Source organism: Monodon monoceros, unplaced genomic scaffold (genome assembly GCF_005190385.1).
Source record: "Monodon monoceros isolate NGI ecotype Baffin Bay Population unplaced genomic scaffold, NGI_Narwhal_1 Super_Scaffold_14, whole genome shotgun sequence".
Taxonomy (NCBI): domain Eukaryota; kingdom Metazoa; phylum Chordata; class Mammalia; order Artiodactyla; family Monodontidae; genus Monodon; species Monodon monoceros.
Window position 1 is genome coordinate 9,014,139 of NW_021703770.1, and position 26,976 is coordinate 9,041,114.

A 26,976-nucleotide genomic window follows, 5' to 3' on the forward strand; every position below is an offset into this window, starting at 1 on the left:
AAACATTCGGGAAGAAAAAAGAAATCATCTGGGTAACCCTCTGTCACATTCACATGTGAATGGTGTCTCAAAAATTCTTAAGGTTTTCAAAGAGATTTCTCTACTTAGGTTAAGAAACTTGAAACCTCTTATTATGCATAATCAACTTAAACTTGGGAAGTCCTTCCTCACGTCTGGCTCAAGTCTTCGACAGTTTGAGTTCTGTGCAAATGGAAAACAGCTGCAGACCTTCCCCGATAACAACGCTTCACGACCTTGTAGACCATGATTAAGTCACTCCTCACCCTCTTTCCTCTGACTAAATGATGCCTTTAAACCATCTTCAGAGTTCCCATTTTCCACTCCTTTAATCATCTGTTGATCTTCCCTAAGCTTTTCTGCACCTCCTTTAAACGTGGATGCCAGACCGGAACGTGGTATTCTACAAAGTCTCACCGTTAACCAGGCTCGCTACCTTTCCAGCCTGTCGGATGTCTTTGTCGATCATATGGGAAATCCAGCGATTTTATCAACACCCCAAAAGATGAGGGACTAAACAGTTCGTTTTACAATGGACCCAGCCAAGGTCTGTGGTTGCAGCTGCTGGTTTTGGAGACGGGGGGCCTTTAGCAACCCTACGTCAGGTCTAATCTAAGAAAACGTTTCAGGCCCGCAACCTTCTGCCTCCCCATCCTGGGTTTGGCAGCCGGTCTATAGAACAGGAATCCTTTCCCGAGCCCTGGTTTCTCTTAGGCAAAACCGTCCTGTACAGGACTTTACTTCTGGTTTCCATGTCTAAGTCACATGTACATGCAAAGAATATGAAATCCCTGGGGGTCTCGCACCTCCCCCCCCCCCCCCCGCCAGAGAGCTTGCTTTGAGAACAGATAGACTCAGGACAAAACGTGTTGCTTTCTGTGTCTAATCTCCTTGAAACCACAGAGGAGGATCTCAGAAGTTGTCCAGGAAGCACAGGAAGGTAAACGGAAATGAAGTGTCTGGTGCCCATTATTGAGAGTGAGAGGCTCAGCACGTGTCGTTGAAATATTCTTGGTCATAAGCCACTGATGGGACCTGTCTCTACCCTCTCCCTCTCTGCTTTCCCTAAAGACTTAAGTCGGATGTGGGTGGAAGTGTTCCTGGCATGGAGATTTTCGGAATCATGACTGTCAGCTGGGGTAGGCATGCAGGCCTGACTAAAGAGTTCATTGCTTATTTCCGCAGACTTCTGTTCAAGCAAAGCCCAGCCCAGGCACTCAGGCACTTCACTCCTTGGTCAGCTCCTTCCGGAAGCTGGCATTCACCATTGGCCAGCCTGTGATCTTGGACACATGTGGGCAGGAGGGCAAGAAAGAGTTTTGACCAGAATGATTATGTGGCAAGACTCCTTTTAAGTAAAGCCTACATTAGCATGACTATTTAGATACTGCAGGCTCTGTATGAATTATATGTGTGACCAAGAGATCTACTGGAAAGTGATGGGAAATCCTCATCATCTTTCACTCTCTCCAGATTTTGGGGCTCGTTAAGCAGTGTCTCATCGCTAGTAGTTGTCCTTGTACTTTTGGGAGAAGTAGTGTAAATTTCGTGTTGTAACCAAAATTTGTGGATGCCTGAGACACCGGCTTTGGGGTGATTGGTTACTGGGGTCATTTTGAGTGAATGAAGAAAGTACACTCAGCTAATTTCACAGGAAGATACAGTAGTGAAAAGTGCCAACTCTTCGAGCTTGTATATGTGTAGGTTCCAGAAAGGCACATTTCCATGGGTCATACCCACTCTTCACTGAAAGCGAGATGGATTATCTCGATTCCATTCTGATTAGTAACCAGGATGTTTATACACAGTTAAAAGACATTTAGTAGGCCACCTAACATTTTTTTCCCCCTTCTTTAATGAGATTCAGAATTCCGGTGGGGTGAATTAGACCGTATCAAATTTATCATGACCCTGCACACCTGCCCCACGGGCACTGGGCCTGTGGGGAACAGCCGATGCTGCCCGTAACTTCTCCCTTTCGTCTTGTGTCCAGTCTAACAGGCAACCCGCCAAGTTGAACCTCCTCACCTGTCAGGTGAAACCGAATGCCGAGGACAAGAAGTCTTTTGACCTGATATCACGTGAGTCCGTTTTCTCCCGAGTCAGTTACTGTGCATTCTGCCACCAACCTATTCCCGTTCTCTAGGTTGGAAACCGCAGCTTTCCCAAGGAGGGCTCCTTGCTGTGTGTACTGCCCACGCAGCTCTGAGAAGAGCCCTGGGCCTCTCTGCACGGAGCCCACCTGCAGGTGGGAAGGCAAAACTGTGTCAGATCTGACTGCAGTGGAGTAGAATCTAGATTTGTGCCATAAACCAGACCAGTTCTTGGCCACAAGTACACAGCTTTATCCCCCTGGAAGGATTTTTGTAAGCACACTCCCATTTCTCTCCTACATCTGCTGAATCAGTCTTTGGTGTGAGGCCCAGACATAGGTGTTTTTTAAGAAGTCCCTGGGTGATTCTGATGCGTAGCTGTGGTTGAGATGCGCAGACATAGACTTGACAACACAGGTGTGCCACTGTGTCTGTCCAGCTGATTTGCAGAATCAAGCCCTGGAAGGAAAAACCATTTCCCTGCTTCCAAGCAGAACTGCCTTCTGACTTCATGAATCAATGACACTGTGCTCTGTCACTGTCTTATTCCACGGGTCAGAGTGTGTTTTTCTCTTGTGATGAGATTGCGCAGTGACCCCCCCCCCCCAACTGATGGCCTGTATTCTCACAGTCTTCAGAGTGAGGGGAGATTGTTTTCCTCCAGTCTGGCTCCCTGTGCTTTCACTAGTCCCATGGGTGTTCACGGTAGCTGAGGGGACATCTCTTTGTAAAGCAAGAGGATGGCAGTGCCGATGAAGTGACTCACAAATATTCTGAAATCCTCCAGCACTGACCTTCAGTGTTCATCCTTCTCTATAGAGCCCCACAGGACAGGCCAACCAACAGCCTATGATCTGTGTGTGTAGAGCACAAAAGTACTTTCCTGTCCCTTGAAATCCTTGTGATGTAGTCCTGAGAATGGAACAAACAGTCCCAGCCCAAAAGATGGACTCAGTTGTGAGACTCTGGGTGGAGTCTAAACTGGATTCTACAGCACTTACTGAAGTTCAGATTTCCCATGGTTTTTATGACCGTGAGACTTCTTGGGTTACTGATGAGAAATACGAAAAGTTGGAATTATACTGTGACTTCAAAAGTTAAGAACCCCTCGATTTGAGAATCCATATGTTATTAATAGTAATTATTGAATGTCTAATATGTGCCAGGTGCGTTATAAACATGGGCAAACCTCTCAAAAGCCCTGTCAGTTTCCTGTTTCACAGAAGAAAAACCTGAGACTCAGAGAGGTTCAGCAACTTACATAAGGTCTCACAGTGGTAAAGCAGGGATTCAGCCGAGACGCTTGGGCTCTAGTACCTGTGGCGTGTTCCTCTCTCTCAGGGAGATGGGGAGGGGGGCCTACCCTGGAGCCAGTCATATAGTGAGTGACGGGCTAGTAAGTAAAGTCGACCTCAGTATGTAGAAACATTGTAGCAGATCCCACATTTTAAGGAAGAGCTTCCCTCGTATACACCTGCCCAAAGTATCCAAGTTAAGCTGCCTTCTCCTTACCTGAGTCGCAGCTTGAGGATGATCCTCCAGCAAGGCTTGAGCCCTTCTTCCCTGCAGCCTGATTCAACCAGAGAGGAGCCTGGGGCAGGATGTGCCTGCTTGTCAGGGCTGCCCTGTGAGTCATTTATCGTTTCTGGAAAGGAATTTTTTAAAAAGGAAAGCCAGTGAAAGGGAAACTGAAAAGGAAAAGTAGAATACTGAGTTCGCAGGTAGCGCTCTCCGATTTGTCACCGAGATCCACTTGACCAGGTAGGGACCCGTCCCCCTTCCCACTTGTTTTTCAAAAGAAGTGCTAGGCATTCACGTGGCATTCGCAGTTATTTTGTTGTATTCTTGTTGCCCTTCAGAAGAATTATATTGACAAAGTGACTCGTGTAACTGCTAAAACAAAATGTTGCAAAAATAAAATTATATTAAAATCCTGCTTTTAATGTGTTCCCCACCCCCCAGGAACTTTCAAAATTTGCATTAATACCTAAGGTATTCTGCTTTCTAAGGTTTTGCTTTTTTCTCTTTTTTTGTATTTTAGATAATAGGACGTATCACTTTCAGGCAGAAGATGAGCAGGATTATGTAGCGTAAGTAGTTCTGAAATAACGGCACGTTATTTCAATGCCTTACATTGAAAAAGCATCTCTGTCCTGTACAGTATACCTTTAAGTTTTCTTTTTTTTTTTTTTTTTTTTTTACTGAGAATCCTGGTGGTTATTTCTCACCTCTGGGCCTTCCCATGTGTCTCTCCTCTCTGTCTAGGGTGCTCAGTAAACTCAGGTGCCCCCTGCAAGGTTCTGCTGAAGCCACACCGCCCTGGGGGTTTTGCTCCCTCCCTCCTGCCCCGCACCCACTTCACACCCCTCTGGATCCCCTGGCTCAGCCCAAGCCCTCTGGAGACCTAGAGCTTCTTTTTTTATATCTTTTTTTTTTTTTGCGGTACGCGGGCCTCTCACCGCTGTGGCCTCTCCCGTTGCGGAGCACAGGCTCCGGACGCGCAGGCTCAGCGGCCATGGCTCACGGGCCCAGCCGCTCCGCGGCATGTGGGATCCTCCCAAACCAGGCACGAACCCGCGTCCCCTGCATCGGCAGGCAGACTCTCAACCACTGCGCCACCAGGGAAGCCCGCCTAGAGCTTCTGGAGGACAAGGACTGTGCCTTCTCCATTTCTAGTCCCACCATCTGCCCTTGGGGGGGGTTATTCAGTGTTCAAGCAGTTCATACCTTTTGCCTTCTCTCTGGGTGCTGGTGGTAGTGATGGGAGGGGGGGGACTTGGTTTTGATGAAGACGTCCTGGCATCCTGCACAGAAAGATGTTTATTTTCCTCCAAGTTACACGGAGGAATTTTCACTGCCTCATTGAGTTGTTTTCTCATGTGAAAGTGTCCAGTGAATTGAACAGAGAAATCCTTTCTCATCTCGCTGTGGAAGGAGGCAGGTACTACAGAAGAGCAGCTGCATGTTTAAAGGCAGGCAGACTTGACTCTAGTCCAGAATCTGCCCGGTAGTGACTTTGTGACCTTGGAAAGTTCGTCCCACCTCGGCCTTCTTGTCAGTAAGATGGGTTCTAGCCCTCGCTTGCAGGATTTTGAGGCTTGAGGTCAAATGTGTAAAGCTTCTCATACAGTGCCCGTTTGTTTTTTTTTTTTTTACTCCTGTAAACTCAAAGTGACTTTTAAAGTATTAAAACACCGTTATGCACTATTTTGTTTCTTAATACTTTTTTGTATGCCTGTTACTTTAAAATAATTTTAAAGTTTTTTGAAGAATTGGCAGAAATAGTTGCTTTAATTCTTGACCCTTTTGAAATGTAGCCATTTCACCAAATTTGAATTATTCCTCCAGAAAATGAATTGTACTTTAAATATGTATTTTCAGATTATCATGGCAAACGTTTTTAATTTCTTTGTCAGGAGTTTTCAAATAAAGAGGCAAATGTGGCATAAGAAAAGGAACTCTGAAAAAAGGGTGTTAACAGAACTGTTTCCTTTTCCCAGTCTGACGCCAGTCCCACTCTAGGGCCTTGGACAAGTCCCTGAATCTCTCTATAGGCTTCTGTTTCTCTAAAGCATTGTAAACTCTAACTCAGAGGCTTGTTGGAGGATTATATTTCAGAAATTATAAGTATGTGGCACGTAGTAGATACTGGTAATATCAGATAGCCAAAATCTCAGGATGCCTAAGGAAAGCAAAATAGAGGCTTCTGTAGTCAAGTGAAAACTCCAGCATCATCATTGCTGCTGCTGTTAAGTGCACAGTGATCTGCCCTGTGGAACCCAGATTCTTGACTTGTTTTTAAGAGAACAATTTCTAGTTTATAACTTGAGACTACTGATAGAAAAAATATTATTTAACTTAAAAGGTATTAAATGCCCACCCCATCCCCTCCATTCCTGAACAGTTGTTGGGTTTTCTGCTTCATAGCAGAAAAGCTAAGCTGTGCGATCCTTTTTCTCACAACAGTGTGGGTGAGCGCCACCTAGAGTCAAAGGTATGACTTGCAGTTCACCTATTCAGGTATTAATACTTTGCTTTGGTTTTTAATCCTCATTGCTGTCTCTATTACTTATTCAAATGAAATGAAAAACATTTCTAAACCACCGTTTGTTCTCATTTTCTTGTTGATTTTCTTCTAAAAAAGTTAATTTGGCTTTGGTTCCTCATTCATGAAAGTAATACAACTCATTATAGATTCAAACAGTTACAGAAAAATAGAGTCAAGTGTTCCATCTGTTTTTTTCTACAAAAAATCACTCAGAGACAACCAGTATTTTGGTGAGTTTCTTTCTATCCCTTTTTTCCCCAAACAAAATATATAATTCACAAATACATTTAAATTTGAGATTATGTCATATGACAGTTTTTTTCCTTTTTATTTCACAAAACATTGTGATCATTTCCCCAAAGTCATCCAAAAATTAGTTGGAAACTTAAATTTCAATACCTGGTTAACTAGTCCACTTTGTGGTTATTTCAGGCTTTGTTAATCAACCCCTGTTATTGGGTATTTAGGTTGTTTTACGCATAGATTAGTAGCAAAGGGTTATTTTGTTGGGTGCATATTGTGGTCATGCTGTACATATATTTTAATAGCCTGCACTTTTCATTTCATAAAATAAACATCATGTGTTTCCATTGTTAATGTACCTTTTTCATAAGCATGAATCTTCATGGAAAATGAAATACCCCTTCACTTTCACTTTTAAGTGCCCCCGCTGACATGGACTCCCAGGAAACAATGCCTTTTGCTAAACTCCCTTTCCTGCCTCCTATTCCTTTCTCACCTGTTCTTTCTCATCCTTGCACTAGGCTGGTCCCACTCTGAGTCCTCTTCGTTCTGACGTTCCCTTTATATTCTGTCTCCGTGGAAACGCAGGCGCCTATGTATTCACGCAAGCCATTGGTCATTGATACTCACCCTCTCATCTGTTCCTCTCATCTCGCTAGCTCTCTCCTGTGTGTTGTTTTCCATTCTTTGTATTGCTATGGGGAGGTCTCTTTTGCCAGTTCTGCATGAAAACAGATTCTTTTGCAGGGGAAGGAGAATGCAATGGCCAACCAGGCTCTTATGTCTCCTCCTCCTGTTTCTGACAACAGGTGGATATCAGTGCTGACGAACAGCAAAGAAGAGGCCCTCACCATGGCCTTCCGTGGAGAGCAGAGCACGGGGGAGAACAGCCTGGAGGACCTGACGAAAGCCATCATTGAGGACGTCCAGCGGCTCCCAGGCAATGATGTCTGCTGCGACTGCGGCTCGTCAGGTATTTGCCCCCAGACTTCAGCCGCTTGTTAAACATCCCTTCTCTTCCTGTAGAATATAAATGAGCAGGTTATTAAAATGCCTTAATCTCCTTGTGGACACAGACACATGTATGCCCTAGAGGTGGGTGAATTGTCCCACCTCTGAGTGCTTTCACCCCTGCCGCTTGCTCTACCTGGGAAGCCCTCGCCTGCTCTCCCTAAATGGCACCTGCCAAAATGCCACCTTTCCTGTAAGGTCCAGTTAAATGGACAGTAAGGGGTGAGCACTGGACACGGAGTCCATCATCCTGGTTTGGAATCACCCGCCCGCTTCTCAGAGCCTGGACGACCTCATACTAAGTCCCTTTACTATTCTGATCTTCAGTTTCCTCATCCTGAAAGTGGGATAACAAACCTCAGCTGTTATGAGGGTGTAGTGAAATGGTGTATATGACATTGGCTGGCACACGGTACCTTTCCTCCCGTTCAGTAAAACCTCCCCAACCTCTGTATCACACTGGTGTCCCCTTGCTCCAAATTTCTGTTTTCATATGGCATCTGTGTTACTTAGGTATTGACAGTAGCTAACATTGATCGAATGCTTACGTTATAATAAGGATTGTGATATTTGTTTTGCTGGTCTTTACGTACTGAATCATCGCAGAGTCTCTCTGAGCAAGATAACTAAAATTATCCCCATTTCACAGACGAGAAAACTGGGGGAATCAGAGAAGTTGATTGACTTGCCTGAGGTCACACATCTAGTAGGGGTCAGAATGTCGTGCAAACCTATCCTTAAGCATTATGATCTCCTTTTTAATTGTTTTACTAGTGCAGATGGGCTCCTGTATACAACAGGCCATAAGCACCTCAGAGGCAAGTCTCACATCTTCTGCTTTTGTGTACCTGTGTGACAGTGACTGACACAGTGTCAGGGTATGGCAGAGGAGGCTCTGCTCTGGGGCCCTTGGGGGTTGTAGAAAAAGCTATCTTATTACCAAGAGGTGCTTGTGCAGAAGCCATAACCAGGATGACGGGTTAAGTTGGGTTGTAGCGTGGAGGTTAACGATGGCTGTAGAACCCAGTCCCTTGTGAGCTGTACTTAGAAGGCCTTTAATCTATCACTGTCAGGATGTTTCCTCGGCCTCCTGGGCAAAGTCTTTCTCACATTTTCACAAAAATAAAGCACTGAATTTTATTTTCAATTCAGTATTGAAGGGATAGTTTTAAAATTTGTCTTAAAATTTGCTCTCTAACAAGCTATTAGTTTTTATAATAGTCCCTAGGCTAAACTGCAAGCATCCATTTCTTCCATTTAAATTTTTCCCTTATAGTTTTTAACAAATTTTACTACTGTTTTAGCTTCCTCTGTAGTTGGCACACTAAAAATTAGATATCTTGTCTTCAAAATCCTTTCCACAGAACCCACCTGGCTTTCAACCAACTTGGGGATTTTGACCTGCATAGAATGTTCCGGCATCCATAGGGAAATGGGGGTTCATATTTCCCGCATTCAGTCTTTGGAACTAGACAAATTAGGAACTTCTGAACTCTTGGTAAGTAGTGACCTGTCATGAATATATTTAGTATATTGCTTTGGGGTTTTTTGTTTCTGCTGAGTGCAAAGAATTCTAGTTCCTGAATTTAGTGAATTTAAATAGGTATTTAAAATGTAAATTTTGTGGTATGTAACATTGACTGTTTCTACTTCCTGATTGAAGAACTGGCGAATCATACATTTCTATAATTAGCACCACTGAATGGCTCTTTTCTTCTAGGATAGGCTTTTTCAAAGCTGCTTTTCTTCTTTTGGAATAGTTTTTATATGATTCACTGTCATAGCAGTAAAAGGAGTTAGATGTTGAACTCGCATGTTCACTTTATCTAGTGGCTTATGTTATTAAAGATAGTGACCAAAGAGTTTTTCTCTATTTTTACTGTTTGTAAGTTTGTAAAAGTACACATGAATTGAGAGTGGCCTGTTAGCTACTGTCATAAACCAACCACTCCTTAACCCGTAACTTCTTTAGGTGGTCAGGGAAAAAATTGCGTGCCATTATGGTGTATAGCTTTATAATATGGAAAGTGGACCCTCACCAGGTCCAAGTTAAACTGGTCCCACAGTTCACCAAATGAAGGAAGGAAAGGCCTACTTATGGCATCTCGTATAATACCTTGTGGCCATCAGTCCTGTCTTGCATAACTGGAACCCTGGTGCCTGTGAGAGAGTCCTTCTACTAAGGGTGAAAGGGTTCGAAGTAAAGTAGGGCTTCTCCTCACACAGGAGGCTCTTGATCAGGACCTGAGTGTGCCTGGGGCTCAAAAAATCTGAAAGCCTAGCTTATCACTAGCCCTGCCGGGAGCAAAGTACCCCAGAGTCAGGGCAGGTAGTCACCCAGCCAGCAGCCTTTGTCATCTGAGCACCCATTAAGCAATGGTGGTCTGTCTTGTGTTGCCTGAGCCCCTTGATTTAGGAAGTATCCTCCTGAAACACGGCTCCCTATTCACTTCAGGGTCATAGAGAAAAGGCTCGGACCTAATACCTGAAACGTTCTTCTTTAGTATGAAAATGGTGTCAGTCCATCGTAAACACTTAACTATGTGATAAATCCAAGAGACCTGATCACATGAGTGTTTCATAAACTTCACATCAATCCCCAAATTATCTCAGTGACCAAAAGCCTTTCAGGACAAATTTTCTTGGAAGGGTCTTGAACCCAGAAGCAAAATGGTTCCTGGGGCCTCTTCAGTAATCGCCTGCAGCATCTTAATTGGTGTCCCAAATATAAAGGAATCCTGCAGCATCTTAATTGGTGCCCCAAATATAAAGGAATCCTACATCCTTTACTGTTCAGTAACAGTAAATCTGCTTTATCTAGAAATGAGTTGTGATGGTAATTGAGAAGCTATTGCTGTCCATTAAGCATTTAACCTAGATTCATATTTGGAATCTGCTCTGTCTAATCTCGTGTGTGTGTGTGTGTGTGTGTGTGTGTGTGTGTGTGTGTATGTGTAGGACCACATCCTATTCTAGTCTAACATTTATCACATTATGTTTGTGAAAATGATTGGTTTTCTTATCCATGGTTCCACTAGTCCATTAGCTCCTATAGCAGGGAACATGGTTTGCCCATCTCTGTATTTCCGGCGCTCAGAAGTTCAGTGTCTGGCACAGGGTACGTGCTCCATAAGTTATCTGTTGACCAGGTGGATGGACAGTTTGTATTTTGAGTCAAATGAGGGAAAATACGTATTCAGAAATCTCGAAAGCAAATAATAGGAAACTTTTAAACTAGTAGTAAGGAGTTTGCTATATTGTGTTTTGTTTATGTTACAGCTGGCCAAGAATGTAGGAAACAATAGTTTTAATGATATTATGGAAGCAAATTTACCCAGCCCCTCACCAAAACCCACCCCTTCAAGTGATATGTAAGTACTTCTAATACAATGAATTCTTTATTGTTCTATAATTGTTCTTCTGTCCCCAAAACTTCTCAGTGGTTGTAGTATTTTTTTTCCCCAGAGGAAATTTCATTATGAGAAAAAAGCAGAGAAAAGTAAAGTGTCTGAGACATATTTCTGGAATGACCCGGTTATTTTCATCATCACCTTTCCCTAGGTAGTTGCAGCTGCTCTGTGGAGGATAAATCTTCGTAAGGACAATTATCTCTTAATCCTCACATGTTGTGATAAATAAGAGACATACAAAAGCCACGGGAGATTCCTATCAGATTGGCGAAAAGCCAAACGCTTCACAGCCCACTCAGCCAGACTGTGGGGAAACAGACATCTCCTCTCCTGTGTTGTTGGTGGGAGTACAGATGGTACACTATCCATAAGGGACAAATTAGCCATTTTCATCGCGATTATAGATTTATTTATTACCCTGACTCAGCAATGGCACTTCTGGGAAGTTCTTCCTGTTCTGTAATGGAAAAGGATTAGGAACAAAGCAAGTGTCTACCTGTAGATACAGGATGAAATATTCTGTGGTATGACCACACGGCGGAACCCCTTGCAGATGTAAAAAGGAATAGGAAGCTTCTTCTGTCCTGATCTGGGATGATCTCCAGGATGACTGTCAAGTGGAAACATCAGGTGCAGTGAGTGCAGTGTTCACGGCACGCTGCCTTTGGGGCAGGGAAGGGTGGAGGGCGTGGGAACAAGTGCACAGAGGCCCCCGCACCCCCGACCCAGGCACCCTGTCCAAACTCAGGAGCCAGATTTTGGGTACTTCTACTGATGAATCCCTCACTGTGAACTCTCGCTACTCATCATCTGGACCCAGACACCAATAGATTTGGACAGTGAAGGACACACATAAACATATATATTTATTTAAACTTGGGTTTGCTTGAAGAAACACTGACAGATACCCAGGAAACTAATAAAAGCGCTTCCTCCGGGGTGGGCGTAGGACCCCCTCAGTAAGCACCTTCTGATATCATTTTTATTGTTGAGTCATGTGAATCTTTAAGCATATTCAAAAAGGTTTACATTGAATTTACACTTTAAACTTTTAAATCCTGTGGATAGATAGGAGAAAAGAGATTTAATTCCTACTCGAGTGATCAGGGAAGCCTTTGTGAAGTAGACGCCAGCCTAAATGTTTTGCCAGCCCCTCCTGGGTGGTTGGTTATTCAGGCACCAAATTTGCAAAGCAGTTTATGAGGCACATTCGAGGAACATGTTTTCTTCATCCTGAAATCACGAAATTCGATCTCCCAGAGGCCTCTTGGCATTTGTCTTTTCTTGAATTAGACAAATGCATATTGTACGTTTAGTCTGTGCCTCATGTTACGTCAGATGCTGGGGAAACGTCAAAACACAAACTAGATATAAACCCTGTCCTCATGACACCTAGAGCCTGGAGAGGAAGCTAGGTGTTAACCAAGAAACTAAACAGTGAATCACTTAGTCGTAGTCGTGGTAAGTGTCACAGAAGAAAAGTTAGGGATGTTGGGGGCCTATGTTGAATATAATATCCTAAGCTAATCTGGGGGAGCGTCTGGCTTAACAGCAACCTTCAAGCATCGTCCTAGCACAAACACTGCTTGGATGTCTTTTTCACACTAATGAGCTCAGATTACACTGAGAACTAGGGCTTTCCGAAGCTAGTTTGATCATAAAACAACTGCAAACAAATGTGATCCATGGGTTACTTCACAAATGTGGTAACAGTGAGTGCTCAAGCACACACACGGCCCAGTCTTGCCCACACCAGTGTTTTTGAAGTGTTTACATGACCCAGACCTCGAAGGCATTTCTTTAGGATAAATCTCATAACAGCATGGGTTTTCGTTTCCTGCTTTTCACGTGGGAGACAGCGTCAGCGCTGCGCCCCGTCAGCTCTGTGGCCTCCGTCAGGCCTTCCCCTTCAAAGAGCTCACGATTCTCCAAATCTCTAACGTAGCCGCTATTGCCAGACTCTGGGAGTTCAGATCCACTTCCTAAACTGTGATCTTGGGCAAGTAGCTTTGACTGTCTGAGCCTCAGTTTCCTCACCTGCAAAGAGTGTGTACCCCCTAGGGCATGGGGAGGACTAATGAGAAGAGCTTAGAGCAGCTGTGGGCATGTAGTGAGTATTTACTGCTGCTGTCATCATTATTGTTGTTATTCTCTCATTTGGGCACGACCAAGAGGAATGGAGTGAATCTCCTGTAACATGATTAAATCACTCACATATTTAATTAAGCAACTTCTGTGTTTCAGGCACACTTTTAAGTGCTGAAGATACAGTCAGTAGTGAACAAGGCAGCTCCCATCCTGCTTACATTCTGACTGGGGTGAGGAAAACACAGGGAATGAGAAAGTAAATAACCTAAGTTCACATGGTAGTTGGTGTCAGCAGGAAAACATAACAGTGAGGGGTTGACGTGCAGGGGGTCAGGGAGCATCTGAGGACCCGACATTTGAGTTGAGAACTAGAGGGTATGACGAGCAGGTGTGAGCGAGCAGGCCAGGCAGGTGGACAGTAAGTTGTTGCTGCCCTGAAGGGGGACAGGCTTGGCGTGTTCACGTGACAACAAGAAGGCAGGTGAGGCTGCAGGGAACTGAGCCAGGAGAGTGCTGGGAGATGCCACAGAGATGGGGCCAGACACGTAGGGCTCTGCAGGTCGTGGAATGGTTTTGGATATTATTATTCTAAGTGTGATCAGAAGTTGTCAAACAAAGGGAGTGACGTGATAAGTTATGTTTTAAATGGATCCTTGTGGTTCAGTGATGCTCAGCTGGGGCAGCTTTGCCCCCAGAGGACACTTTGCAGTGTCTGGACACGTTACATCGTGACTTGGGCGGGTACTGCTGGCATCCAGAGGATAGAAGCCAGGGATGCTGCCGAACATCCTACAAAGCATGGGATTGCCGTCCATAACAAAGGATCATCCAGGCAAAATGTCAGTAGGATGGAGGTTGAGAAACCCAGCTGTGGCTGATGAGTGAAGGACAGACTATAGGGGGTGGTGGGGACAGACTGAAGAGAAATTTATACCAGATCCACTGAGAAATAAAGATAAATTGGACTAAGGTGGTAGCGGCGGAGGTGGTGGAAAGTAGTTCAATTCAGTTCTCAATGTATTTTGAAGGGAGAACCACCGGGATTTGCTCATCAGTTTAAACATGGGGTGTTTAAGGGAATTGTCCAGATGACGCCCACGGTTTTTGGCCTGAGCATCTAGGTGAATGGCCAGTACCGTTATCTGAGCCAGGGTAGGTAGGAAGGACCGGGTTTGGTGGGGGACAGAAGGAGAAAGTTGTCTTTCATCTAGAACTCTTGGCGTCCAGACTTTCAGACAAGTCAGTTTTCCACCCTCCCTGGTGCCCCATGCCAGAAAGCGTTCCATTGCCGGGGGACTAAATGTGACTAGGTAGAGATAACTCTGAGTACCCAGAAAGGGTTAAACACATCCTGCCGAGTGAGAGCTCAGACACTTGTTGTAGCCACAGAATTGCAGAGCCAGGACTGGAGGTGGTCTTCTAGGTGACCTGGGGCCAATACCTCAGTGCCCTCTGCATCTTTTCTGCTGGATTATCAGGTAGCATCTGCGTGATGCTTCCAGCCACAGGAGCCCACCTGCAGAGCTCGCTGCAGTTTAGGTCTCCCTCCCTGCCATGGATCCTAGCCCTACCCGCCTTGGATAAGAGTAGAAAGGAAGCTTAGAAGTGCACCCATAGCCGTGCATCATTCTTTGTTCCATACCTGGAAGGTAGTAAGTAAGGCAGGTATGATTTCTAATACTTCACAGGTGAGGAAACTGAGGCAGAGCGAGAACTTGATTTACCCAGGGTCACGGAGGTAGCAAGTGGTATCAGACTTGCATTAAGCCATCTAGTTCTTAAGTCTGGTGTTCCATCCACCACACAGTAGCTGCCTTTCAAACTTGATGTAAGTCACACACAGCAAGTCTCAGAAGCCAGGCTTAGGCCATCCTTTCAGGTATCTGGAAGTCTTCCAATTCATCAGGTTACGGCCATTCTAGGAGGACTCTGACCTAAGCATAAAGGGCACTCTTGAGTGTACGATCTTGGTTCCCGAGCAGAACCTGCAACTCACCAAAGGCTCTGTGCCACCGTCAACCAGCCCAGCTCTCTGCTGCCAACCCAGAATGAAAGAAAAAAGCATCAGCGCTATTTTAAACAGTGTTTCCAGGCTGTGGGATGTGGGAAACAGTAACAGCTACCACACATGGAGTGTGGTCCCCAATTTCAAATGAAAAAAAAAAATACTGAAGGTCATAAAGATTAAGTAGTTTACCTAACGTTGCACAGCTGGTTTGCTGTAGGACTAGGATTTGAACCCAAAATCCATTCATTGTCTTTTTATTAATTGGCTCACGTAACGGGTGAGGTCAGGTACAGCTGGACCCAGGATGTCAGACAGTATCATCTGGACCGTAGCTCACTCTCCTGACTCTTGTCTCTTCTTTCCTCTGAGCCAGCGTCCATTTCAGCCTTAAGTTGACCATCAGGCCACTGAGGTCATAGACTCACCCCTGCAGCTGGGAGGTGGGGCCAGAACCACTTGAACTGAAGTGGAGAGGGGGTAGGTCCTGAAGAGAAGGAGAAATGCACCAGGCCCACTTGGGCATGGCAGGAAAGACCACCGTCTGTGTCCTTCTGGAGCTTCAACGACAGCTGTGCTGAGCCTCAGTTTCCTGTCAGCGTCTTCATTCTGTCTTTGCTAGAATAAACTTGGTCTAAACCTGTTTGCTGGAACGTTGAAGAGAAGTGTATCTTAATTAAAATAACTCTTCTCAGGACTTCCCTGGTGGTGCAGTGGTTAAGAATCCACCTGCCAGTGCAGGGGACACGGGTTCGAGTCCCGGTCCGGGAAGATCCCACATGCCACGGAGCAACTTAAGCCCGTGCACCACAACTACTGAGCCTGTGCTCTAGAGCCCGCAAGCCACAACTGCTGAGCCCACGTGCCACAACTGCTGAAGCCTGCGCGCCTAGAGCCCGTGCTGTGCAGCAAGAGAAGCCACCGCAATGAGAAGCCCGCGCGCTGCAACGAAGAGTAGCCCCTGCTTGCCACAACTAGAGAAAGCCCGCACACAGCAACAAAGACACAACGCAGCCAAAAATAAATAAATAAATAACATAAAATGACTCTTCTCAGAGAGAACTGTTTGTCAGAAAATGTAAATCTTTCTTAGCTCTTGGGAAATAAAAAGTCTTAGTTCATTTTGCTTTGCTCTATTTTAGGACTGTACGGAAGGAATATATCACTGCAAAGTATGTAGATCATAGATTTTCACGGAAGACCTGTTCATCTTCGTCAGCTAAACTGAATGAATTGCTTGAGGCCATCAAATCCAGGGATTTACTTGCACTAATTCAAGTCTATGCAGAGGGGGTAGAGCTAATGGAACCGCTGCTGGAACCCGGACAGGTACAGCTTCACTGAAATCAGGATGAAGAGGGACGCGGGAAATCAGTTGAAAAGATTACTCGTTTTATTGTAACACCACAGAATGAGACTGTTATACATTAAGTGATCGTGTCTGAATCCGGACAATTTGAGGGTGAAAGGGGCTGCTATTAATAATTACTTTGGGGCAGCTGACTTAAATGAAGCCTGTCTGGGCAAACTAGGACCTCTGACCACCCTATTTATACTTCTCCTTTCCTTTCAGGAGCTCGGGGAGACAGCCCTTCATCTTGCAGTCCGAACTGCAGACCAGACATCTCTCCACTTGGTTGACTTCCTTGTACAAAACTGGTACGGTTTTTGTTTTCTCTGGATATGCCTTGTGAGTTAACGCAAACCAGCCCTATTGGCGGCCTACCTCGTGACTCAGCAAAGAGCCAGATCCTGTTACAGGCTTTGCAGGCCATGAGGTGTCTGTCACAGCCATTCAGCATTGTCATCATAGTGTGAAAACTGCCACAATCAGTATATAAACAAGTGAGCATGGCCATGTTCCAGTAAAGCTGTATTTACAAAAACAAGCAGGGGCCAGATATGGCCTGTGGGCTGTAGTTTGCCAACCCTTGGCCTAGATAAATGTAAAATCCTATCTCTGTGTCCAAAACCTGCTGCATTAAGGGAGGTTGAAAGAGAGGACACTTAACAGCTCAAGGTAACAGATCTGTGAGTTTTCATTGTTTATAAGTTCATGGTAAGAGATCAGTATGTGTGGCTGACCCAATTGCTAATTCAAGTTTAGGATATACTAATAGGAGAGTAATACTGGACACAGCAGGTTTAGACTTGCTGGATTCTTTGTTGGGTAGTTCTGTAAGCTACAGATTAGGAGGAGGAACTAGAGCTCATCCAAAGGAGAGTGATTAAAATAGTGAGGGGATTTGAACTCACATACGGAGAACGGTGCCTGGACACAAGCCAGATTGTACAATCGCCCAGCCTCTTCCATAGAGGTGGTTCAGCGTAGTGGTTAAGACCATTGGCTCCAGAGACACACTGCCTGTGTTCAAATCCCTGCTCCATCATCTGTGTCTCGACAGTCTCGCAAACAAGCACTTCATCCTCTCTGTTTTCATCTAAAAAATAAGGGTTATAGTATACCTACCCCGTCAGGTGGTTGTGAAGACTAAATGAGCTAATACACGTAGGAGACGTGTGTCTGTCCCGTACACAGTAGGCACTCAATAAATGCTGGCTGTTATTGTCATTATGTTGCTTATAAATGGAAGTGTCATGTTAGGAACATCATCATCTTCCCTGCTTTTAAGAAGTAGGTCGCAAATTTGACTCAGTTGTTAGCATGGGGAAAAGTGGTTCATCTGTAGTTTTAAGTTATAGAGCAAGTCATTTTTTTTCTAATACTTTCATTTTTCAGTGGGAACCTGGATAAGCAGACGGCCCTGGGGAACACGGCTCTGCACTACTGTAGCATGTATGGTAAACCTGAGTGTTTGAAGCTGCTTCTCAGGAGCAAACCCACCGTGGATGTCGGTAAGTGTGGCCAAGCGTCTTTTAATAACTGCGGTGAGAGCATTCAGTTGGCTGAAACCTAGACATGCCTGTTCCATTGTCATCTGAGGATTGTTCTTTGCCTTTTCAAGATGTATCTTAGATAATCATGCAACTGTATTCCACCTGTTTTAGCTAACCAGGCTGGAGAGACTGCCCTGGACATAGCAAAGAGACTGAAGGCCACCCAGTGTGAAGATCTGGTAAGCGGAGTGGGAGAGGGGTGAGCCCAACTGCCCTAAAAGGGTGTTCTCTGAAACCACGACTGGAGTGAGAGAAGCAGATTCTCTCTCTCTTGCTCTCTTTTTTTTTTTTTGGACATTGGCTAAAGAAATCCAGACAAGCACTCAGGCTACATTTGAAAAAATGGTAAAATGATAAATTTGTCATCCATGTCTTTTGAGTACAGTTATGGTGTAGCAGCTAAAAGGCATTTGAGAGGTCTTATTACCAGACAAACTGCTTATTTTTTTTTTTTTTGGCCGTGCCACATGGTGGGCGGGGGCAGGATCTTGCTTCCCTGACCAGGGATCGAACCTGAGCCCCCGGCAGCGGAAGCACAGTCTTAGCCACTCGACCACCAGGGAAGTCCCAAGGTGCTGCTTTTTTTGTTTGCCAGACATTAGTCTTTCTCTGTAGCTTAACAGTAAAGAATTATTTGGGGAATTCCCTAGCGGTCCAGTGGGTAAAACACTGCAGTTCCTGGGTTCAATCCCTGGAACTAAGGTCAGGGAACTAAGATCCTGCAAGCCGTGTGGCACAGCCAAAAAACAAAAATAATTTTTTTTTGGAAAGAATTACTTGGGAAGCCAGTTCCAAAAATTGAGCAAGTAAAGTTCGGAGTATAATGGTTTTCAGAATGTCCAGTGCCCTCCCTCCCCTCCCCCCATCCTGTGTACACACTCACCTCCAGTCCCACTAGTTCTTGCTTATACCTCTGGGCATTTGCGTAGAGCATGATTCTCTTAACCACAGGGAAGGATAAGATAGGAAAGATAAGTCACATTCCCTTGAGTTCCTGCTAAGTGCCAAGTACCCACCCAGGCCCAGCAGTTGTACGTCTTTATTTTTACAAGAATGCTTTGGGAACGCTGGAGTTACCCTTGCCCCATTTTATGACTAAGAAAGTGGGCCATGGGTGGAACCAGGACTGTCTGACTTTAAAGGCCTGCTGACCTACCTGTCGCACTTCAGTGACTCTGATTTTGCCTTCCAGCGGGAATTTGCAGTTTTGAGGCTCATTTTAATAATATTGAGAAAGCTTTTAATTTTGGAGAGAAGTCACGTTACCAGAATTAAAAAGGCTTCACCCGTAATTCTTTGCAATTCCTCTTCAGTCTGTCCTGTGGCAGTCCCGTTTGTATAATCAGAGTTTTGCCTGCAGTGCAGCTACTGGTGATGAATCCGAAACCAGGAATGAGGTGGGATTTGCTCAGTGTTTATATAATGTCCGGGTGCCTGGCATTGAAATTACAGCGGTTACACCTGCTGTTACTTTCAGCTTTCCCAGGCTAAATCTGGAAAGTTCAATCCACATGTCCACGTAGAATATGAGTGGAATCTTCGACAGGAGGAGATGGATGAAAGCGATGATGATCTGGATGACAAAGTGAGTGTACGTAGTGCCTCTGATTCCTTAGCCCTTCTCCCAGGTTTTCTCCACTATACAGATAAGACCCATTCTTTGTGAGATTGATTTTGGTCTTATGACCTGATTCACCAGGGCCATTTTCTTTGTTTAGTCTCTGATCCTTGTTGAGTGCCACTTAATAGCTGTATTGGTCAGGTTTCTCCATAGAAACAACCAGTAGGGGTGGGTGGGTGGGTGGTGTGTGTGGGGTTGCGTGTGGTGTGTGTGTGGTGTAGAGATGGAGAGAAACTCATTTTAAGGAGTTGGCTCACATGCCTGGGGCGGGCCCGGCCAGAATCCCCAGGGCAGGCCAGTAGGCTGGGGACTCCACAGGAGCTGAGGGTGCAGTCCTGAGTTTTCAGGCAGAAAGGCTTCTTCCTTTGGGGGTCCTTAGTCTTTCCTCTTAAGCCCTTTGACTGCCTGCATGAGGCCCACCCCTCTTACTCAAAATCTAACCCAAATGTGAACCACATATAAAAAATACCTTCACAGCAACATCTAGACTGGTGTTTGACCAGTCACCTGTGCACCATAGCCTTAGCCAAGTCAGCACATAAAATTAGTCATCAAAACAGCTAATTAATAAATAACAAGTTGTCACTGATTGAGTGTTTAAATATGAACTAGGTGGCAGCGAGCACGTGTCACCTCAGGTCATCTCTATCAAAAGCCCATTGGGGTGTTGTCATTGTCCCACTTTACAGAGGAGAAGACTGACAGGGAAATCACGTGGTTTATCTAAAGTCTCACAGCGAGTAAAGACAGTCTCAGGGATTAAACCCAGTTCTGTGTGGCTTTATCATAGATAGTTCTGAATTACCTCTGAAGGTTCATTTGTACCTTTTTTTAGATTCCACATATAAGTGATATCTTATGATATTTGTCTTTCTGTGTCTGACTCACTTAGTGTGATCATCTCTAGGTCCATCCATGTTGCTGCAAATGGCATTATTTTGTTCTTTTTTATGGCTGAGTAATATTCCATCATATATATGTCCCACATCTTATTTATCCATTCCTCTGTCAGTGAACATTTAGGTTGCTTCCATGACCTGGCTGTTGTAAATAGTGCTGCAGTGAACATTGAGGTGTGCATGTATCGTTTTGAATTACGGTTTTCTCTGGGTATATGCCCGGTAGTGGGATTGCTGGGTCATATGGTAGTTCTATTTTAAGTTTTCTAAGGAAACTCCGTACTGTTCTCCATAGTGGCCGTACCAATTTACATTAGTGTAGGAGGGTTCCCTTTTCTCCACACCCTCTCCAGCATTTAGTGTTTGTGGATTTTTTGATGATGGCCATTCTGACCGGTATGAGGTGATACCTCATTGTAGTTTTGATTTGCATTTCAATGATAATTAGTGATGTTGAGCATCTTTTCATGTGCTTTTTGGCCATCTGTATGTCTTCTTTAGAGAAATGTCCATTTAGACCTCCTGCCCATTTTTTAATTGGGTTCTTTCATTTTTTGATACTGAGCTGCCTGAGCGGTTTGTGTATTTTTGGAGATTAATCCCTTGTCGGTTGCTACCTCTGAAGGTTCCTGCGTGCATTTTTCATCAGCTGTGGATCCACTGGTTCCTCTTTCCCAGGCAGGATGTAAGGAGTAGTCAAAGGTGCTCCTACCGAGGGGTCCTAATGGCATTCACCATTTTAAGAGAAGCTCAATTACGACACAGTCAAGATAACCATTATAGTAAGAGTTGGCGAAATTCCTGAGAAGTGTTCAGAGGACAGGGCGGCTGCCTCAGCCTTGGCGAGCAGTGAAGACCTTACCAAGGAAACACTGTGGGAGATGGGTTTCTAAGGGTGGTGAGGAGCTTGCCAGGCAGGGAAGTAGGAAGGAGTGCATCCTTCTGGGGAGGGAGAACAGCATGTGCAGAGGCTGGGGGTCATCATGGGGCCTGAACATCAGAGGACCGGTTGGGATGAGGTGTGAGGTGCCTTCACATGCACTGGGTGGGGAGAGGCAAGAGGCTCCCCTGAAGTGTCAGGCAGCCTAGACCAGGAAGGGCGTGAAGGGGGTGGTAGGCCAAGTTCAGCCCTTTGGCTTTCCTCTAAGCAGGCACAGGCCAACAGAGATTTGCTGTCAGAGAGCAGGGTTTCCTACCAGCTCTGCCTGCAGCGTGGAAAATGGGCTGGAGCTGAAAGAAACTGAGGCGGGGCTGTTCAGGAGACCAGTGGTCCAGGGGGTGCTGGTGAGTGCCTGCACGAGTTGTGGGTCCGAGGGGTACTTCTGAGCTCTCCGTGCAGGACTGGGTGGCTCTCGATGCCACTGAGGTTGGGAGACTTCCCACTTGGGAAGTTGCATGGGTGCTGATGCTGTGAGCCGAGTGCAAACGCCAGCGATCCGTCATGGGTGGTTGAAAGTGTTTGGAATCCAAGAGGTTGAGGTTGGACGTACAGGCCCGAGTCCCCAACATTAGGTGGCAGTCACGGCCAGGGGTGCAGATGAGGCTCCTTCCTGAGAGGGTGTAAAATGAGGAGAGAGGTGAGTGTGGAGAGCTTCGACGTTAAAGGGCTGAGCAGGGATGGAAAAGTTAATGTAGTAGCTACTGTTCAGTTGTTGGTGAACGTGCCCTGCACAGGGGAGGTATTTGTGGATTAAAGGTTAAATCCGTGTGACCTTCTACTTCTGAATACAATGCTCCCTAACCAGCATGTCCCTGGTGGGACCCTGGTAATGACAGGAGAGTGAGAAGTGTACTCTCTGGATGTTTCCCTTGTGCTGTGTCGTGGCTCCTAGGCTTTTGTGTGGCTGACCCCCCAGAAACGCAGAGAGCCACAGGAGCCCAGATCCCCCCTGAGCCTGCCCTGCAGAGTCCTCCGGACACCTGAAGCGTCATCCTGGACTATCAGCTGACCCACCGCACTGTTATTTCATTTGCCAGCCGAGCCCCATCAAGAAAGAGCGCTCACCCAGACCTCAGAGCTTCTGCCACTCCTCCAGCACCTCCCCGCAGGACAAGCTGTCACTGCCGGGCTTCAGCACTCCGCGGGACAAACAACGGCTCTCCTATGGCGCCTTCACCAACCAGATCTTTGTCTCCACAAGCACAGACTCACCCACAGCGCCGACTGCGGAGGCACCCCCGCTGCCTCCTAGAAACGCCGGGAAAGGTACAGGCTGTGGGAAGGGCTTTGTGACTCCATCTTCAGAGCTGGGAGTTGACCCAGCTTTGACGTAAGAATTTCGAGGTGCCTTTGAGTGGCAGAGTGTGGGCTGTGATGTCAGGGCAGCTTGAAACAGGGACCTCACCATTTGCCACGTTACAGCCGAGAAGTAGTGTTACGGGCACTCCGCGTGCCTTGTCTTGTGTGAACCTTACAACCATCCTGTGAGGTGTGTGCTTTTGCGCCCATTGTACAGATGAGAAAATTGAGGTAGAATGACTTGCCCAAAGGTCATGCGGCCGGTAAGTGGTGGAGTTGAGGTTCCACCCAGGGTCCACATGGCTCCCAAACCAGCGTTCTTTCCTGTGTAATATGGGGTGGAATTTGAGTTCTTCTTTGAGAAGTTTCTTTCCTCTACAGTAAAATGTAGTAACAGTGATAGGCAATAGTTACGAAGCCCTTTGCTTTACGAGAGGCCCTAAGCCCAGCACCTCTCTTTTCACGCTCACAGAACAAGGTAAGGTAGGACAGTTGCTGGCACCAGGCAGACAGGGTCCTGGTTCAGAGCTCTAGAGTAATTGGCCTGAGGCTCTTGGAGGTTTGGGATCCTCACCCAGGTCCTGTGTGACCTGAACTCACACTCCTGTACTCTCTGGCGAGTGGTTTTCCACGAGATACCACCTGGGGCAGGATCTTACCAGAGGAGGGTCATTGTGCCATGTGTTGTCACATGCCCCCACGGGGCTCATGCCAGGTGGTGACGGTCCATGAAGACTGCATCCTGTTCCCCGAATCCACCGAACGCCCTGCACAGAAAGTCCACGTATTCCCACCTATACGGGGACGAGTCAAGACACAGAAGTGATAACATTAAGGGCTCACCCCTCCCGGGGGTATTCGAGAGGTACCCGGAGCTGTAGCTTCCGGTCTGGTCTCAGCCATAAACCCAAGTGCAGGATCCTCCCCGTGTCCTCCGCTCGCTCGTGCTCGCGCAGGTTTGAGGGCCCCGGTGCACAATGCGTGCCTATTTGAATCACACTGGGGCTATTTTCTGGGGAATGTGAGCTTTATTCAAAGCAGTGTTTTTTCAGAGCTTATTCTCCATTGAAATAGTGTTATAAATGGGAGCAGTGTTCTTAGACCCCAATGGCCTCATAGATTATAAAATAGTGGAGAAAGTTAAAATGAGGCTCGGGCATAAACAGCACTCATCAGAGATAACCAGTGACCAGAAGAGCAACGGCGCACGTAACCCAAAGGCTTAACCCGCCGGTGGCGTCCTTACCATTCCACACATCATGCTGGAACGTGCCTTTTAAATCACTAGCATAACAAGGCGCAGACGTGTGCCGCAAGAGGCCTGTGTTACCTCTCACCGCGGGGCGATGATGCTCCCCAGCAGGGTGGCAGTCTGCTAAGAGCAGAGAGTCCCTTTCTGCACCCTAAGAAAGACCGTGGAGAGTTACTCTCCAAGAGTTCACATCCCCTGATCGTGGTTACCAAAAAAAGTGGTGATGACCTATCAGAGAGCCTCCCGGTCACTGAGAACCTTGGAAAAGGGCTACAGGAGAGAATGACACCAGAGTCCTAGGGGCCAGGAGGCACCCTCACCTCCCTCTACCCCTTTCCATAATTTTGTCTCAAGGGGACGCAGAAACCCATAAAGTATACTGACTCAGTGCCAAGTATATCTCTGCTGCGTTGAATAAATTCTGATTAGCTCTTTCCCAAAGACCCAGAGACAAAGACCAAGTTTATGTCGTGATGCACCTGCTGAAACAAGTGCCTAGAGACTTGGCCGTAGCAACCGTGGTCGGCTAAGGATAGACTGCTTACTGCCCCCACCCCCAATCCCATAATTGAACATAGACATCCCTCTCCGCTACAGCCAGAGTGTTCTTCCAAGGTTGCTCATAGCAGGACATCAGATTCGGAGATTTGGTCTGAGCTGGTGAGACAAGAAGCACAGCCTGCCCGTGACTTTTATAAGGGGTTCGAAGCGGGAGATACTTCCTGCAGGCAGCTTGGCTCACGTGCCCACACATTTGGAATAGTGATAATGTTTGAATGGAGTTCTCAGAAGACACAGTTGAAGACCAGCCGATGCTCTGCGCAGAGATAACTCTCCTCTGTTTTCCTTACGTTTTCTTCATTTCATTCTGTTGAACTGATTGAACCGTTTGCATGGAACAAGGATGTCTTGTTGTTTGGGTTGCTAGTTTCCCGTGGAGGTAAAGCAGAGGTGTCTGCTTGCAGCAGAAGTCATTTCCACACTGAGAACTTCGGGGTCGTAAGGATGATGGTTTCCGGTGAGGCAGAAACAACTGATAAAGTTTCCACTAACGAGAGGAATACAGAGGACAAAAGTAGAAGGAATTATTCTGAATCCAGCTCAGGAGTATTTTCAGAAACTTGCAGCTGCCTCATGAAAATGTAAGGAGTTTGACCTAAATTGCCATCGGGCAAAGCCCCCTGTGCTTGAGCAGAGCTCCAGTCAGAGCTGGACGACTCGCAATTCAGAATCCCGAGCTCACCACTCTTAAGCCTTTGAAACATTTTGCTGCCTACGCCCTCTTCAGATGTGAAGTCCAGCGAGATTAAATCAAAGCTATAAAATTAAGTATGCAGAAGGTTCCCACTCGTGGTCAGCAGCTCCGCCCAGCCCCCCACTTCACGGTATCTTTATTAAGACTAGATATTCTTCAGGATCGCCAAGATTTGGTTTGTTCTTCATCTTTCAGTTAAAATCATGTCACAGAACCTGGATTTTTTTTTTTTTAGAGCTAGAGGGATGCTGAAAGATTGACGTACAGCTAAGGAAACAGAGCCCTGAAAAGGCTGAGGAACTTCCATGTCACGCGGTGGCTGAAATAGGATAGAAAATTAAAGTGGGCCTTAGGACTTGGCAACCAGATCTTCTATGGTAGTTTCTTCTTTTCCATGTTGAGGAAGAGGGTCCATCTCTGTCTTGTCTTCCTCGTGCATTTGTCATCAGAATCCAGTGAGACAATATATGAGAAAGCATTTGGTAAAATGCAGAGAGCTGAACTACCGCGAGGGACTCCTATCAGGACTGTTCAGACTCTGACTCCACACATGTCCCCAGAGTAGGGAAGAAGGTCTGGGCACCATGGTACTGTGATGCCGCCCCCAGAACAGGCGCTTGACAACAGTGTAGCTTTGCTTTTTAAGTCATTTTAAGCTACAGAACTGCAGTTTTCTCCCATTGTAAAATTCCACACCTTTTACACAGCCGTGGCACAGACTGTACTTGACACGAGATTTTTGTGGAGGTTAGTGAGAGGGACGGGAATCTTCCAGCTCAGCACCTGGCACCTAGTCTGTGCCCCAGGGAGGGTTCTGCTGCTGACATTTGAGAGCCACTGCAACTCCTCAGCTTTAAAGAAGCGTCCTTGGGGAATAGGAACCGGGGTGGAGCTGCCCAAGTCTGGTAAATAAGCAGGTGCTCTGAATGGCGAAGGCTGGCATGATGTGGGCACCTTTCACTCAAAGGATTTGTCAAGTAAATGAACGATGAGTCTGATCTCAAGAAGCTTATTTGACTTACTTAAATGAACTAAGTTTTCAAGCTCTTAGAAGCACGAAGTGATATGCTAACTAACTTCAGTTCATTCCCATCTGTTTGTGAGATCAGTCCCCTGGACTCAGGCATCGTGTAGCACCTCTGCATATCCTGTGAATACCTGTAGGACTCCTGCAGTCCACACACGTTTTCTATAACGTGGACTTCCTGTTTCACACAGGCTCCAGCCTTGGTCTGATAAACCAGTAGGTGATCTGCACAAAAGCGGCTCAGGGCCTGGTGCACCAAGGGCTCCGTGGGTGCTCGTCACGGAGAATGTTGAACCCGGTGCTGCCCTCGCCATCCCTGTAGGTGAAGAGCTAAGCACCCACGTTAATCCAAGAGTATAGTTTGAGAGTAACACACCCTCCAAGGCAGGTCCATCTGTCAACCAGACCGTGCCTGCTGGGCAGCTGTGAGCCGCTGTGAATTCAAACCCCACTCTATCCTCTTCTCTCCCTTGCCCCACCTAGGAGGCTGGGGTTCCTCCCCACCAAGTGCTAACCCTGTCCCTGCCCTGGTCTCCTTTTCACATTTAACTCATCTTGCTAAGTTTCAGGGCCTTCATCTGAAAAATAAGAATCAGGTGTGTGGCTGGCTGGGTCCCTGCTTAGAACGTGAAGTAACGTATGTAAAGTGACTGGCACAGCGTGAGCACTCAGTACGTAGGACGGGGGCCTGTTGGGTCCTGCTGCATGTGTTTGGTTCTGCACGTGTCCTGGGCCCTGGCAAGGTAGCAGAGGGGGAGCGGGGAGCTCCTGCTTGGAAGCTCGCGCTCCAGTGGGTGAGAAAGCAGTGAGCTGTGCGCTCATCAGGGGCAGCAGTCGGTGGCGCTCCAGGTTTGAAGAGAGGGTGAAGG

At 46.3% G+C, this 26,976-nt stretch overlaps 1 protein-coding gene across 3 annotated transcripts in view; it reads left to right on the forward strand.

Annotated features, from left to right (window-relative positions):
- Positions 1-26,976, forward strand: part of ASAP1 (ArfGAP with SH3 domain, ankyrin repeat and PH domain 1) — a 318,997-nt gene that overhangs the window by 262,952 nt on the left and 29,069 nt on the right. For all 3 annotated transcript variants that reach the window (XR_003793517.1, XM_029222664.1, XM_029222666.1), the window contains exons 13-23: positions 2,012-2,099; positions 4,153-4,201; positions 7,212-7,375; positions 8,778-8,911; positions 10,693-10,784; positions 16,059-16,245; positions 16,490-16,575; positions 17,657-17,772; positions 17,926-17,993; positions 19,292-19,399; positions 22,312-22,540. Coding sequence is in view for 2 of the 3 variants with exons in the window: in XM_029222664.1 (XP_029078497.1) it covers positions 2,012-2,099; positions 4,153-4,201; positions 7,212-7,375; positions 8,778-8,911; positions 10,693-10,784; positions 16,059-16,245; positions 16,490-16,575; positions 17,657-17,772; positions 17,926-17,993; positions 19,292-19,399; positions 22,312-22,540 (1,321 nt within the window). In the remaining variant the exon portion in view is untranslated. The remainder of the gene's footprint in view (positions 1-2,011; positions 2,100-4,152; positions 4,202-7,211; positions 7,376-8,777; positions 8,912-10,692; positions 10,785-16,058; positions 16,246-16,489; positions 16,576-17,656; positions 17,773-17,925; positions 17,994-19,291; positions 19,400-22,311; positions 22,541-26,976) is intronic.